The sequence below is a fragment of the Chelonoidis abingdonii genome, chromosome 9 (assembly GCF_003597395.2).
Source record: "Chelonoidis abingdonii isolate Lonesome George chromosome 9, CheloAbing_2.0, whole genome shotgun sequence".
In the NCBI taxonomy this organism is placed as follows: Eukaryota; Metazoa; Chordata; order Testudines; family Testudinidae; genus Chelonoidis; species Chelonoidis abingdonii.
Genome location: NC_133777.1, coordinates 55,672,366 through 55,686,491, shown reverse-complemented (window position 1 = coordinate 55,686,491; position 14,126 = coordinate 55,672,366). Strand labels below are relative to the sequence as shown.

The window sequence follows — 14,126 nt, the reverse complement described above, 5'->3', positions numbered from 1 at the left end:
TGCCTTCCTGAAATCCATGGTCTCTATTTTGCTGTACTCCCTTCTACCCTTCCTTAGAATTGCAAACTCTACGATTTCATGATCACTTTCACCCAAGCTTCCTTCTACTTTCAAATTCTCAACAAGTTCCTCCCTGTTTGTTAAAATCAGGTCTAGAACAGCTTCCCCGTAGTAGCTTTTTCAACCTTCTGAAATAAAAAGTTGTCTGCAATGCTGTCCAAGAACTTATGGACAGTCTGTGCCCTGCGGTGTTATTTTCCCAACATATATCTGGATAGTTGAAGTCCACCATCACCACTAAATCTTGGGCTTTGGATGATTTTGCTAGTTGTTTAAAAAAAGCCTCATCCACCTCTTCCACCTCGTAAGCTGACCCTGACAAGATTGGAACCTATCATGAGGGGGCTGAAAGGTACTCCATATCCACTTACTAGACCTCTATAACACTATGGTTACACTTTTGGACTGTGCAACACAAGGTAACTTTTTCCTAATTATTGAAAAACTTTTAGTACGCAAGATATAATACAAAAAAATCAAATAAAATAGAAATAAATAAATACATGTTTAGCATGCAATACATATCACCTGATGATTTAGAAGTTTTTATGGCAAGACAACTTGGAGTTTACACTATGTGACAGCACACCTGTAATTATTCCCTGTCATTATGATAATAGCCATGACATTTTCATAAGCAAGTAAGGCACAGGTCTACTTAAAAAAACTAAACATTTCTCTAAATATTTAATATAAATAAATATTTTAAATAATGAGCCTGCAAAATAATCCACATGGCCAGGTCCTTATGCCTGTCTGATTCCCCAATTAAGTCACTGAGGCTCAGTGTCGGTGTTCAGGGCCCACCTACAAAGGTCCCTTTGCAGGACAGAGTCCTAAAATGGCACTTGAGAACTGACAATACCAATACCAATGCAGCACTTCAGAACATTTATACTCTCACAAATCCCTGCAGGAAGCCTGATCCTATTTCTCCTTGACTTTAATTGGAATTGAAGGTGATCAATATATGCAATTGGTGCATAGTACACTGCAAGATATGGCCAAAGGTTTATAGTGGTAAACATTCAAATTCTGAACACCAAGTTTTATTTAGTCAACTATACACTGATTTGCTTTTTAACCCTGCCTTTATGTCCTTGCAAAGTGTTGCTCCCATCTTTCCTTTCTGTGAGGGTTTGTATTACCATAATGAATGCTACACCACACATTTCTGCTCTAATGGCCTTGATACCCTCTGTTCTCAGTGAAACCCCGTCAGCTTTGTCCTCAATAGGAATGGCTTTGCCTCTATGACTACCTCTTCTGCTGCAAATGAAAAGTGTCCCTTGACTCTGTCACTCCCCAAGCACTTATCACTTCATTCTTAGCTGAAGTGGACCCCTTTATCACTCTATATCTGGCCAGAAATCCTAATCTGCTTTCTCCTGGCTAAGGCTAGGTCTACACTGGCAACTGAATGACAAAACCTTTATGTTTCAGAGGTGTTAACCGTCCCCCCACACCCCTAAAAGACAAAAGTTTTGCGGTGACAAGTGACAGTGTGAACAGTGCGTTGTGGGCAGGAGTGCTCTCCTGCCGACAACGCAAATGCTGCTAGTTGGGGGTGGAAGATTTTTGTCAGCAGGAGAGCCGACGAACAGCAGCTGCACTGCATGACTTTCAGCGGCACAGCTATGGTGACACAACCCTGTCACTAAAGACTGAACAGTGTAGACATAGCCTAATACTTGAATAGAAAGATACAGCATCAAGTAAATACTGTGAGTGCTAGTGCCGTGTACCTGTCTATAGTCATTCTCTTGACAATAGTTTTTTCTGAGAAGTGATTTGGAAAAGCACTGAACAACATATTACTGCTACATGAGACATGGTATCAATAACCGCAGCGCAATCTCCATTACTACACGGGAAGGTTTCAGTGCACCGATCCCAGTCGTGAATAGAAATAGCACTAAGTTAAAGCTCAGACAGGCAGCCCCTCTTTGTGTATTTTCACAGCAGAGGTAATTATAACATCAATTTTCTGGCATTCCAAAGCTCCCACTTGTTAGTAATCTGACATGATTAATATGCGTACAATGGGGCTCACAATCTCATATTCAAACCAGGAATTCAGTAATTTTCTTATTCATGAGCTCTTCTTGACATCATGCTTTGAAAGACTATACAGCCCAATCATGCAGTCTTTACTCAGGCAATATTCTCAATAGCAGCAATGGAAGAATCGCCTACATAAGAACTGGGCCATGTGACATGAATTTTTTGTCATTTGACTACAAAATAATCTAATCAGACATTTTTAATCTTGTCCAGTTATTATTCTCCCCCCATTAATGACCAGATTGTGCAACTCTTAGTGATATCGGTTAGCAGCGCTTATGTGAGAAGTGTCACTCAACGTTAATATGGTTGCACAATTTCACAGTGTTTAGTGGAATCATTTATGTTAATTTAGTTTTAGTTAAATAATTAACCAGAGAATACTTAATTCAATATTATGATTTTCCATACTGATAACTTCAATGAAGGTGAAACTGAACACTTATATACTTTTGAAGTGTAATAAAGAACTTTAAATTAAAATTGTTATTTAAAAAAAAACAACTTATTCAAGCATATATATTAGGCAGTCATTTAAATATATGCTCTCTGTTCACCATAAACAAATACTTAGCTATATATTCAGGGTTCTGTAATTATAGATTCTGGCTCCTACAGAGAGAGAAGCAGAAACACAATATTAAAAAATGTAAGCTAAGTAAATAATACAAAATAATTTTTTTAAAAGAATCATAAGTCCCTTTAAGAAAAACAAACAGCATCACTTAGTTTTGTTTTGTTTTTTAAATACCAGAGTCTTGAAAGTTTTGAGCCTGATTCTCACATCTTCTGTCCAATACTCAGCACAGGAACAGAAAAGGGATCACATTACTGCACTGGAATTAGTTCTTAATGCCCGTCTACTTGTGAGATTTTGTTTTTTGAAAGGATTTTTCTCACTGTAAAATGAAACTATTTCACCTTTCCACTTGAATATACCATCCTTACACCTTTTTCAAAGAAAATCTCATTGGCACATCAGAATTGCTCATTGTAAAAGGAATACTGTATATTAAGTTGGCTTCATTCATTGATTCAACAGACCTGGTTTATTCTTTTTATGTCACAATTTTCTGAAAATAAAATCAACTTGTAAATCCCAAAATAGGAATGATACTTTCTTATTTCCAACATCTTACAGTTTTGAAACATGGTAATAACTCAGTCAAATGAGCAAGCTTGCAAGGCCACCCTAACAGTTTTCAGTATCCATTGTCCTCAAATGTTAGTAGACAGTAAACATTTGTGCATTTGTTTTTTTGAGTACAGTGAGCTAATGTCAAGACTGTCTGTTCCAGCATGAGCTTTTCCCCATCCAGACAGAACTGTAACTTGCTTTTGGCTAACATTAAACATAGGGCAGGGCAATCCAGTCACAAGGCTTCAGTACATTTGTTCATTAAAGGCCAATTTTTACATTACTTTTAGTCCCCCTCCACAAAACAAATATTGTTATGGTGCATGGAGGCCTGTTAGCCAAGAACGAGACTATAGTACCAGCTACTGTGGTTGATTATGACATGACCTACAATTCACTCTCCCTTTACCCACATTCAGGTTCTAGAGACAAGAAAGCAAAAAAGACTGAAAAGCAACCATTAGAACACTAACCAGCCCTTCACCAAAACTAATTTCATTAACTACTTCTCTGTTCTGCCCTCCGTTCTGACCTCACTGCTGGCATGCCATCGACATATGAAAAAATCATAATGAAAAAACTTGATGTATCTACATCTGGCCAGACTATTTTGCTTGATGTGTCTGGTAACTTATTTAAAGACAACATGCCAATCTTTCCAAAGAGGTCTGGTCACTGTACAAAAAAACCAGTTTTCTAATAATACTTCTTATTTACCCACATGGACCTTATCTAGACCAATTTTCTAAGAAATTCAATTTACTGAATAGTGTACATATAGAGTTAAGACTATAACGCAGAACAAATATTACTTTAAATTTGCTTTCATCTATTTTTGAGAGACACAATTTAGTGACATGCCATTTGCATAATGCCTCCAAGAAGTTACATTCACAGTGGTTCTCAAACTTTTTTTTGTAGACCACTTGAAAATTGCAGAGGGTCTCGGCGGACCACTTAATGATCTTTCCAAATGTTGTTTGTACGTTAGCTATCTATTGTAAAGAGCTTTGGATAAAAGTGCTATATAAAAAACCCTTAATTAAATTTCTTTTGTTCTACAAATAAAAGCACACAAATTTTAATATCAGTAGTCTTATCTTTCAAATGCGATGGATGGGCCCTCTCCCCCATGCCGCAGCAGCCCCCAAGCTGAGGATGGGATGGAGAGAGATTTCTCCCTCTCTCCTCATGCCATGGCAGCCCCTGAGCTGGGGCTGGAAAGGAGGGGGGGGGTATCTCCCCTGCCACAGAAGCCACAGAGCTGAGGCTGGGAAGGAGCACTGTCTCTCCCCTGGAGCTGGAGAAAGTTGTCTCTTGCTATGGCTGCCGCAAGCCCAGCACCTTCCAAATTCTCCCCACCCCCTCTTCTCACCCCACTGGCCCCTCCTACCTACTTCCTATATCCCCCAAGGTCACCGTCTCACCTTACATGTGCTTCTTCTCCAGGGTCCAGGCACCTAATTAGTGGAGCCAGGCTTGTGCAGCTGCATTAATTAGGTGGGCGGCCCTTCATTCTCTCATGTGCAGCCCCCCAAGCGCAAACCTTAGAGGGAACTATCCCTGGACCTGCTGAATGGATCTCGTAGACCATAGTTTGAGAACCTCTGATCTATATGATAAATAGTTTTCTTATTAAAAAAATAGTGCCTCATACCTGTTCTTGCAGCCATTTCTGTCTGTCTTCTGGAGTTCTTGACTTTGTTTTAATACCTCTAGGCATATCTCCAACATGCTTTGAAGCGGGTGGAATATTCAATGACTTTGGCCTCCCTTCATGACCAGCATCACCTTTAGGACAAGTCTCCTTACAGTCACTTTGCACATTTTCAGTCCCGACATGCTCAGGGCTCATTTCTGTTGTGCTGTTAATGCTGCTCATACTCATGCTCATTTTAATCTCCGCTACAATCTGGTCAATGTCTTCTTCCTGCTCTTCCAACTCAGCATCTTCTTTCCTCAAACGGTAGGGCGACATCCTATGACTGTTTCCATTAGCTTCTGGTGGATAATAGTCCTGATAGCTTTCTTCATTTTGACAGTATTGTATGTTTTCTTCTTGGTCTTGAATCTCCAGAGAAGATACTTCATCCTCCAAAATCTGAACACAGTTATCTTGGTATTCTTGCCCTTCTGTCACTTCACTTTCATCATGGTGCTGGATGTTAGCTTCTGTCCATTCTTCTTCCACAGCTTCTTGACATTCATCAGTTTCAACTTGGTGTTCTTCATGAGGAACATACTCTTCCCCATTGCAGTCCATTCCTTCCAGATAACTGTCATCCTCTGGACAATACCTAATGTAGTATGTGATCCCTTCCTCTTCCTCTGGCAAGCCTTCATCATAGTCCTCCTCTTCAGAGGTATTATTCACATAATCAGAGCTGGAATCGCCATCGCCACTGTTATCATTGCACTCATGTTCCACAGGAGTAGGACTACCTTCTCTGACAGCTGTTAGCTCTGCCTCCTTTGCTATGTAATCTTCACTACGCAGGTCATTTTCCTCACTTTCCGGCTCCCTGTGGTGAGATGAAGTAGGGCAAGGTATCACCCGGTGATCCAGCATGCTGGCTGTAGTGCTTTGATGTTTCCTGTTTGCCATAGCCAACTTCTTAGGTGACAATCATTTCTAAGCAATTACTGTAAGGAAGAAGAAGAAAACTCTTTCAGAAAAATGTCAGCAGGGATCAGAGTGATGCTAATGGGAAACAATGAAACTGGTACTTTTAATTTGGTATAAAACAGCTACTTAAAAAAAAAACAACAACAAAAAAAAACACAACAGTCTCCTAAACTATACTATCAAAACTACACTCACTCAATGTAGTCAAAGGTTAAGTCAATGGAGTTGTGCTAAATGCCCACAGCTGTAACAATGATCAGAAACTGACCCATTAGTATATACATAAACAATAACAACATAAAATAAGAGAAAATCAGTGATGAAAATAGTTATAGAAGTCATGAAACTCAAAAGAAGGTAACACTTTCACCTAGACAGGTAATTCTGCAACTTTGTATTAGACTTTTCCTGTACAGTATATTTTCTATGTGGAAGATAATGAGTAATTTCAACACCATTTGTTTTCTGGCGGTGGTGGTGGTTCTGTGAGAGTATTTATATATGGTACTCTGAGGGGAATTCTGTAGCACTGTTCCCCGCAGAACATGCATTCAACACAATTCATGTCCCCTGCAGAACATACATTCTGCTGGAGAGATGCTGCAATTATACATTTTATCAACCAGAGGCTGCTGTGGCACCAGAAGAGAGAGCAGCTGGATTCACATGGGGGTAAGAGGCGGCCTTCCTCACTGCAGGACTAGGTGAGGAGGCACAGAATATGAGGGAGACGAATAGATTGAGGCATACAGGGCTGCTGGAGGGGTTACACAAACTGGGTTTCAGAAGGGTTAGTGGGAGGAACAGAGTGGGGCATGGGCACAGGAGCTAATGGGGTGGCAACACTGAGCCAAGGGCTGAATGACAGTGGGGCTGCCAGGCCACATGGGGACAGGAAGAAGGGGGCTGCAGGGAAACATAGGGACAGATGTGCCTGACTGAATGGGAGAGGCTAGGGGGTCAGGCAGGGTCTGCATGAGGGGAGGCTCCCCAACTCTAACAATCCCTCCCCCTGCAAAAAACTGTTCCATACTGTTCCCACCCACACCCAACAATCCTCCAGGTTCACTCCCAGGCTCCTTCCCTCTCCTGCAGCTCCTCCGTTACCCCTAACTTCCCTAAGCCTTTGCACAGCTTCTGAGGGTTGCAGGAAATAAGTTTCTGTATTGTAGTTTAAATGAATTATTACTCCAAGGTCTGTATTAATATGGCTAATAAGGAATCTATTTGTCAAAAAAAAAATTCTGAATCTTTTGTTGTCTGTATTGTTACAGGATAACAATAAATTGTTGACAGTTATTTTGAAATAAATTACCAAAATAATTCAAACTAGCATAATTATATTGTGTTATTTTGACAAATAAAATATGCAGAATTTTGCAGAATTTTAAAATATTGTGCACAGATTTTTTTTTTATATTTTGGACCAAATCCCTCAGGAGTAATGTAGGAACTGACTTGTATTTATTGTCTTATTGGATTTGCAGAGGACACACAGGTTTTATAGGGTTTTAAGCATATTCAATACACATTTGTATTAAAAAAAAACACTTGTTAACATTTAGGCAACCAACATTTTAAATAAATAATCTCTTCAATACTGAAAGAAGAACGAGCAACATGGGAATATATTCCATACTGTGTTTATACTAGCCTCAGGCTTAAATCAATCTTAAAATTTCTCGCTTCAAGGATGAAATTTAAAGTGAAAAGTGCAGCACGCATTTAGGGGATTAACACAAGAACATTGTTATACACTGGGAGGATCAGTTGGAAGTACAGCGAGAGGGAGTTGGATATGATCATAGTGCCTCGCTCAACTGGAAAAAGCTAATGAGTCTGTGGGATAAATCAGGCGAGTATTCCAGTAGATAAGGAGGTGTTAGTACACTATACAAGGCACTGTGAGACCTCATCTGGATACTGTGTGCCATTCTGTCTCCAACATGTTCCAAGAAGGATGAATCTCAAACTGGAACAGGTCAGAGAAGGGCTAGTAGCATGATCCAAGATGGAAAACTGCTATATGAAGGAGACTCAAGAGCTGTGCTTGTTTGCCTAACCAAAGAAGCTGAGGGAGAATTATTGTTCTTTATCATATACAGAGGATAAATACCAGGGAGGGAGAGAGATATTTAAGCTCGAGTACCAATTGTGGACCAAAACATGGATATAAACTGGCATCAGGAAGTTTAGACTGACTAGATGAATTCTAACATCAGCGGAGGAAGTTCTAGAACAGCTTCGCAGGGCAAATAAGTCTGGGGGCAAAAGACATATCTGGATAAGGACTAAGATTTGATAAGTTTATAGAAGCAATGGATAATGGGATAGCCTAATTTTGGCAATTAATTAGTCTTTGACTACTAGCGGTAAATATGCCCAATGGCTTGTGATGGGATGTTAGATGGGGTGGGATCTGAGTTACTACAGAGAATTCTTTCCTGGGTGTCTGGCTGGTGAGTCTTGCTCACACAGTGGTCCCTTCTGACCTTAAAGTCTATGATTCTATGATTCAAACATGGGGTTTCCCTCTCTCAAATCCTTTTCCCAGTAATGAGTCATGGAATGACCCTCAGCAATAAAGCAATTAGCATTATCTTTTCAACAGATAGAGAAAGTAGGCATTTTTTCAATGCATACTGTATTCACTTAAGATCAGACCAAGCTCCCATTGAAGCTGGGGGGGAGGAGTCCATTAATTTGGGAGTGGGATAAGGCACTAACATACATAACTCGCTGCTTCTTTTTTTCCCATAGGAAAAAACTAAAGCACCTTCATAAAAGCAGAGCAATATCAATAAGTTGGTGTTTACTGAGACCCTCCACCTGAATTTGTATCAAAACAGGATCCAAATAGTGTTGAAAGCCAAATTTGTATTCAAACAATTAAACCTATACACAAGGGGGAGAAAAATCAGACACTTATAAACAGGCACATTAATAACTTCCACTAGTGCCTGTTCACATTTAACTAAATATTTTACTTGTCCAAATACTGATTTCAACAACATACTACAGAATTTGTTTACGTAAACTGTGTATCATTTTGACATATCTGGTAAGGGCAAGAGGAAAGTAGATAACATTAGATGTGTATGGCACCAGGGTTAAACTATTAGACTTGAAGTGTCTAGCTACCTTACATAATTCTCATATCCGGCCTCTTTTAGCATAAGCATTTATCTGTTGCTGCCCATCTCAGTCCCACTACACACCTCATTGTTGTCTCAAGCTGATGGACTTGATTAAACCAGGTGAAGTGAATTTTGCTGTTCTTCACCTGTTTAGAGTTAATTTCATTTAGATCATCATCACTCCTACTTCTGAAATTATGCCTTTTACCACAGAGATATTTCAGTCACCAACACGATCATGTCTAGTTAACTAATTGTATAAGCACACGTGCACACACATAGCAACAAGAAAACTGCATAGAAACAGCAGCTGCATGAATGGAAAATTCTTACAAAACATGAGAAGTGTCACAGGAAAAAAAATACTGAAGACAGTTGGCACTATATATCTAAAAAAATTGATTGTTTAGGTCATGTATAGCATTTATATCTGCAAGCAAGTAGGCATGATAAGTCAGCTGAGGAATAGTCAGGAATGAGTTATCAAACATGTCATAAAAACTCCCAAGTCATAGCATGTTTTATGTAATAGGTACCAAATTCAAAGCTGCAGAACTGGAATTAATTTGCAAACTGGATACCATCGGATTACCGGTAGGCCTAAAGACAGACTGGGAGTGGTTGGGTCATTACAAAACCTAAACAATTTCCCCAATACTAATTTCTCCCTACTGTTACTCACACCTTCATGTCAACTGTCTGTGACAGGCCACTCTCTTACCACTTCAAAGGTTATTTTTCCTCCCTTGGTATCCTGCTGTTAATTGATTTATCTTGCTAGACTGACCTCACACTTGGTAAAGGAACCCCCATCCTTTCATGTATTTACACCTGCTCCTGTATTTTTCATTTCATGCATCCGATGAAGTAGGTTCTAGCTGTAGTAGAAAAAAAAAATTGGCTCAGGCCTACACTTTGATTAAGTTAACCTTATGGGTGGCGGAGGGCAGAAAAGGGTGCGGGGGGGACAGGTTATTGGAGACCGAATAAAGGAGAAGTACAAAAGCAGAACTATCTGTAATCACTAGATTTGCGAAATATAATTGCCCACTGCTAGTGTTAGAGGAAGCGTATAACTGCAAAGAGCAAATTGTGAACAACAGGAAAGCTGGCTGGTGCTGTTTTCCCTTTTATGGAAAATGTATTCCAATTATGGTAAAAATGTTAACAAGGAAGTATGTATTACTAATTGTGGTTTTATGCTATATAAGCTGTTGGAAAATTTGTATTGGGGGGGACTGCCGGTTTGCTGGTACCCCCCTTGCATGCTTATAAAGGGGCTTCAGGCGGTTCTGATCCAAACACAATGCGTGGTCGTTTTTCCAAGACAATCTTGGTGCTGTTTGACTCAGATCCACAGACTACCCACCTGACTGGGGAGCCGCGGACCATTCCCCACCGGACCCAGCTGGCATCTGAAAGGTGAGACACCTTTTAAACCCTCTATTTGGGTTTCCAGTGGAGGACTGCCCCTGGGCACTGTGTCAGGGTGAGTAGCATGCCGGATCCGGACCTTTTGCTGCCAGACACGCCTGATGCCCTTTTAGTTCTGGTTTCCCCCGGAAGAGCCATGGGTAAGTGGCTAGGTGTGAGCTGGAGTCCACACCAGAGAAGCGTACAGCCTTCTGCGTCGGGGCTACAGTGCTGTGGTGCCAGTGTAGACACCGTGGTGATTATAGAACTGTGACTGGCCTCCGGGAGGTGTCCCACAATGCCTGTTCTCACCTCTTTAGTCATCGGTTTGAACTCTACTGCCCTGCCCTCAGGTGACCAATCATCCCCACCCCATACATTCCTTTCCAAATTTGAAAGTCCCCTTCCTGTTTGCTCGATGATGCGTGCAGTGGTTTCAGCACATCTTTCTAGGTCGCCATGCCTGCTCCACGCACCAGGCGATCCCACGCTTGGAGCAACGCCAAGCTGCTAGACTTTAATCGGCATTTGGGGAAAGGAGGCTGTGCAGTCACAGCTGCACTCCAGCCATAGGAATTATGATACCTACAGACAGATGTCATGATACAGGATAGAAAGGGGCCATGATCGGGACATATTGCAGTGTAGGGTGAAAGTGAAGGAGCTGCAGAACTCCTACCAGAAGGCATGGGAGGCAAACCGCCACTCTGGTACTGCGTCCACGAGCTGCCGGATCTACAAAGAGTTGGACACGATACTCGGTGGTGACCCCACCTCCACTGCAAAGGCCCCCGTGGATATTTCATTGGCTCACGTGCCAGTCAAGAGTGGACCGAGCAAGGAGGAGGAAATCTTGGACGAAGAGTGGGAGGGGGACCCAGAGGCAGAGGATGGTTAGGAAGCCAGAGATGCATGCGATCAGGAGCTCTTTTCTACCCCGGAGGAGCCTTGCCGGTCACAGCAGTTGGATCTTGGCAAAGCACAAACAGGAGAGAAGGCCCCTGGTAAGTGGATCTGATTTGGGGAATTGCCGAAGCAATTTGTTGGGGGTAGAAGGGTTGCAGAAAGCAGACTTGTCTCCCACCACATGCCTAGTCTGAGCAGTGGAACAGGCTGTTCATAGACTCCTTCACTTCACAGGCATCTCCAGCAGAGATCTCCAGGAAACTCTAATGGAGATACTGGACAATCTGCTGCTGCAGGTTCCTCGACACAGCTGCTTTGTTTCTTGCCCCATTAACGGTAATTTTCTGAAAATAAAATCAACTTGTAAATCCAGCTTCCATAGTGCAATCGCCATGCGCTTCTCCAGCGACAGGGCACCTCTCATTCTCATGCCCTTGCTCCGCGGGACTGGGGCGAGCTCATCACACAGTCCCATGAATGTGGCTTTTCTCATGCAAAAGTTCTGCAGCCACTGCTTTTCATCCCAGTTGTGCATCATGATGTGACCCCACCACCCAGTGCTTGTTTCCTGAGCCCATAAGCGGCATTCCACTGTGGTCAGCACCTCCATGATGCCACAAGTAATCTCGTGTCATAGCTACTTCGCGTAGCAAGATCAATTTTGCACTCCTCTTGCCTTTGTAGTTTAAGGAAAAACTCCACTGCCACTCGTGACGAGTTGGTAAGAGCGAGCAGCATGTTGGTCAGCAGTTCGGAATCCATTCCTGCAGCCTGAAAGAGGCGGTGCGGTACACAAACCGCTGACAGGTGGTACCAAATGCGGACAGAAGCACAGGAATTGCTGGGATGTGAAGCAATAGATCATGGGGCATTGGGACGAGATGTAGAATGCCCCACAACCCCCTCCACCTTGCCACAACTCTTAGCGGCAAAAGAGAAAGAGATGCTCTGTGGGATAACTGCCCAGAGTGCACTGCTCCAAATAGCGTTGCAAGTGCCACAAGTGCGAACACGCTATTGTGTAAGCAGCTGTCAGTGTGAACACACAACAGCATTTTCCCTTCAGCACACTCTAAGCGGTGCTGTAACTGCCAGTGCTATAACTTTGCCAGTGTAGACATCCCCTTACTAAAGTCAAGCTATAACACATCTGCTGCTCCCCCACCCAAACTCATAAGGCTTGTTACCAAGTCAAAGAAAGCTATTAGGTTAGTTTGACACAATTTATGCTTGACAAATACATGCTGTTACTTATCACCTTATTATCTTCTACGTGTTTGCAAATCGATTGCTTAATTATTTGCTCTATTATCTTTCCAGGTACTCAGGTTAAACTGTCTGGTCTTTAATTCCTCAGGTTGTCCTTATTTCTCTTTTTATAGATGGGCACTATATTTGCCACTTTCCAGTCCTCTGGAATCTCTCTCGTCTTCTATGAATTTTTGAAGAAAATCACTAATGACTCAGATATCTCCTCAGTCAGCTCCTTGAGTATTCTAGGTTGTACTTCATCAGGCCCTACTGACTTGAAGACATCTAACTTATTTATGCAATTTTTAACTTGTTCTGCCCCTACCTTTGCCTCAAATCCTACCTCATTTTCACTGATGTTTGCTATATTAGACATCCAATCGCTGCTAAACTTTTTGATGAAAACTGAACAAGAGTCATTCTGCACTTATGCCATTCACACATTTTCTATTATTGTTTTTCTCCCCCCGTCATTGAGTAATGGGCCTACCCTGTCCTTGGTCTTCCCCTTGCTTCTAATGTATTTGTAGAATGTTTTCTTGTTACCCTTTATGTCTCTAGCTAGTTTAATTTCATTATCATCTGATTTAATTGGCATCATAATTCTATCTTCTCCTCTACAAGGAATGACTCAAATGCTTCTGAGGAAGACCTGCTCTAGTCAATCTGCCGCTACTTCTGTCTAGCCATTCACACCATGTCTCCTGCTGTTTACTTGTACTCCATGCTATTTTTAACTAGACTTTGTCATCAAATCCTTGTATTAATGTACAGATTTCCTAAGCAGGTTAAGCACCTAATTTCCATTGATTTCAGCTGGACCAGGCATCTAACCTTCTTAGGCTCTTCCGAAAATTGCACCAGATACTTAGCTGTAGCTTTTGGCAAATAAATATCGTTGAAAATCTGGCCCAGGGAGCTCGTGTTTGATGTGGAATGGACAGGGAGTGAACCAATCAGAACAATGAGCCAGGAAGATAAACCTGGTAGCAGCATTTTGAATCAACTTAAGGGAGTAAGAGTAGAACAATCTACCTTGTAGTGATATTCTATTCTGTAAATACAACCCTGTTTAATCTATGTCTTGTTTTATATGGGAATATAAGAACCGTGTTTCTGGTCTGCAGTTCTTGCCCCCTTTAAAATCTGAGTACAGTAACTCCTTGCTTAACGTTGTACTTATGTTCCTGAAACATGCTACTTTAAGTGAAATGATGTTAAGCGAATCCAATTTCCCCATAAGAATTAATGTAAATGGGGGAGGATTAGGTTCCAGGAAAAAATTTTTGCCAGACAAAAGACTATTTTTATATAGTCTTCCAGGAAGAAGGAATATGAGAAGCTGGAGAAGTACCAGAGCCTGAAAGAGGAACTAGAGAGGATGTGGAAAGTGAAGGCCAAAGTGGTCCCAGTGGTGGTAGGAGCACTCGGGGCTGTGACTCCTAAGCTGGGTGAGTGGCTCCAACAGATCCCAGGAACAACATCAGAGCTCTCTGTCCAGAAGAGTGCAGTGCTAGGAACAGCTAAGATA

At 41.6% G+C, this 14,126-nt stretch overlaps 1 protein-coding gene across 6 annotated transcripts in view; it reads right to left on the bottom strand.

Annotated features, from left to right (window-relative positions):
- Positions 1 to 14,126, bottom strand: part of APBA2 (amyloid beta precursor protein binding family A member 2) — a 261,358-nt gene that overhangs the window by 129,279 nt on the left and 117,953 nt on the right. For all 6 annotated transcript variants that reach the window (XM_075069577.1, XM_075069575.1, XM_075069572.1 and 3 more), the window contains one exon: positions 4,920 to 5,905. In XM_075069577.1, coding sequence (XP_074925678.1) covers positions 4,920 to 5,867 — 948 coding nt within the window. In that variant the 5' untranslated portion in view covers positions 5,868 to 5,905. The remainder of the gene's footprint in view (positions 1 to 4,919; positions 5,906 to 14,126) is intronic.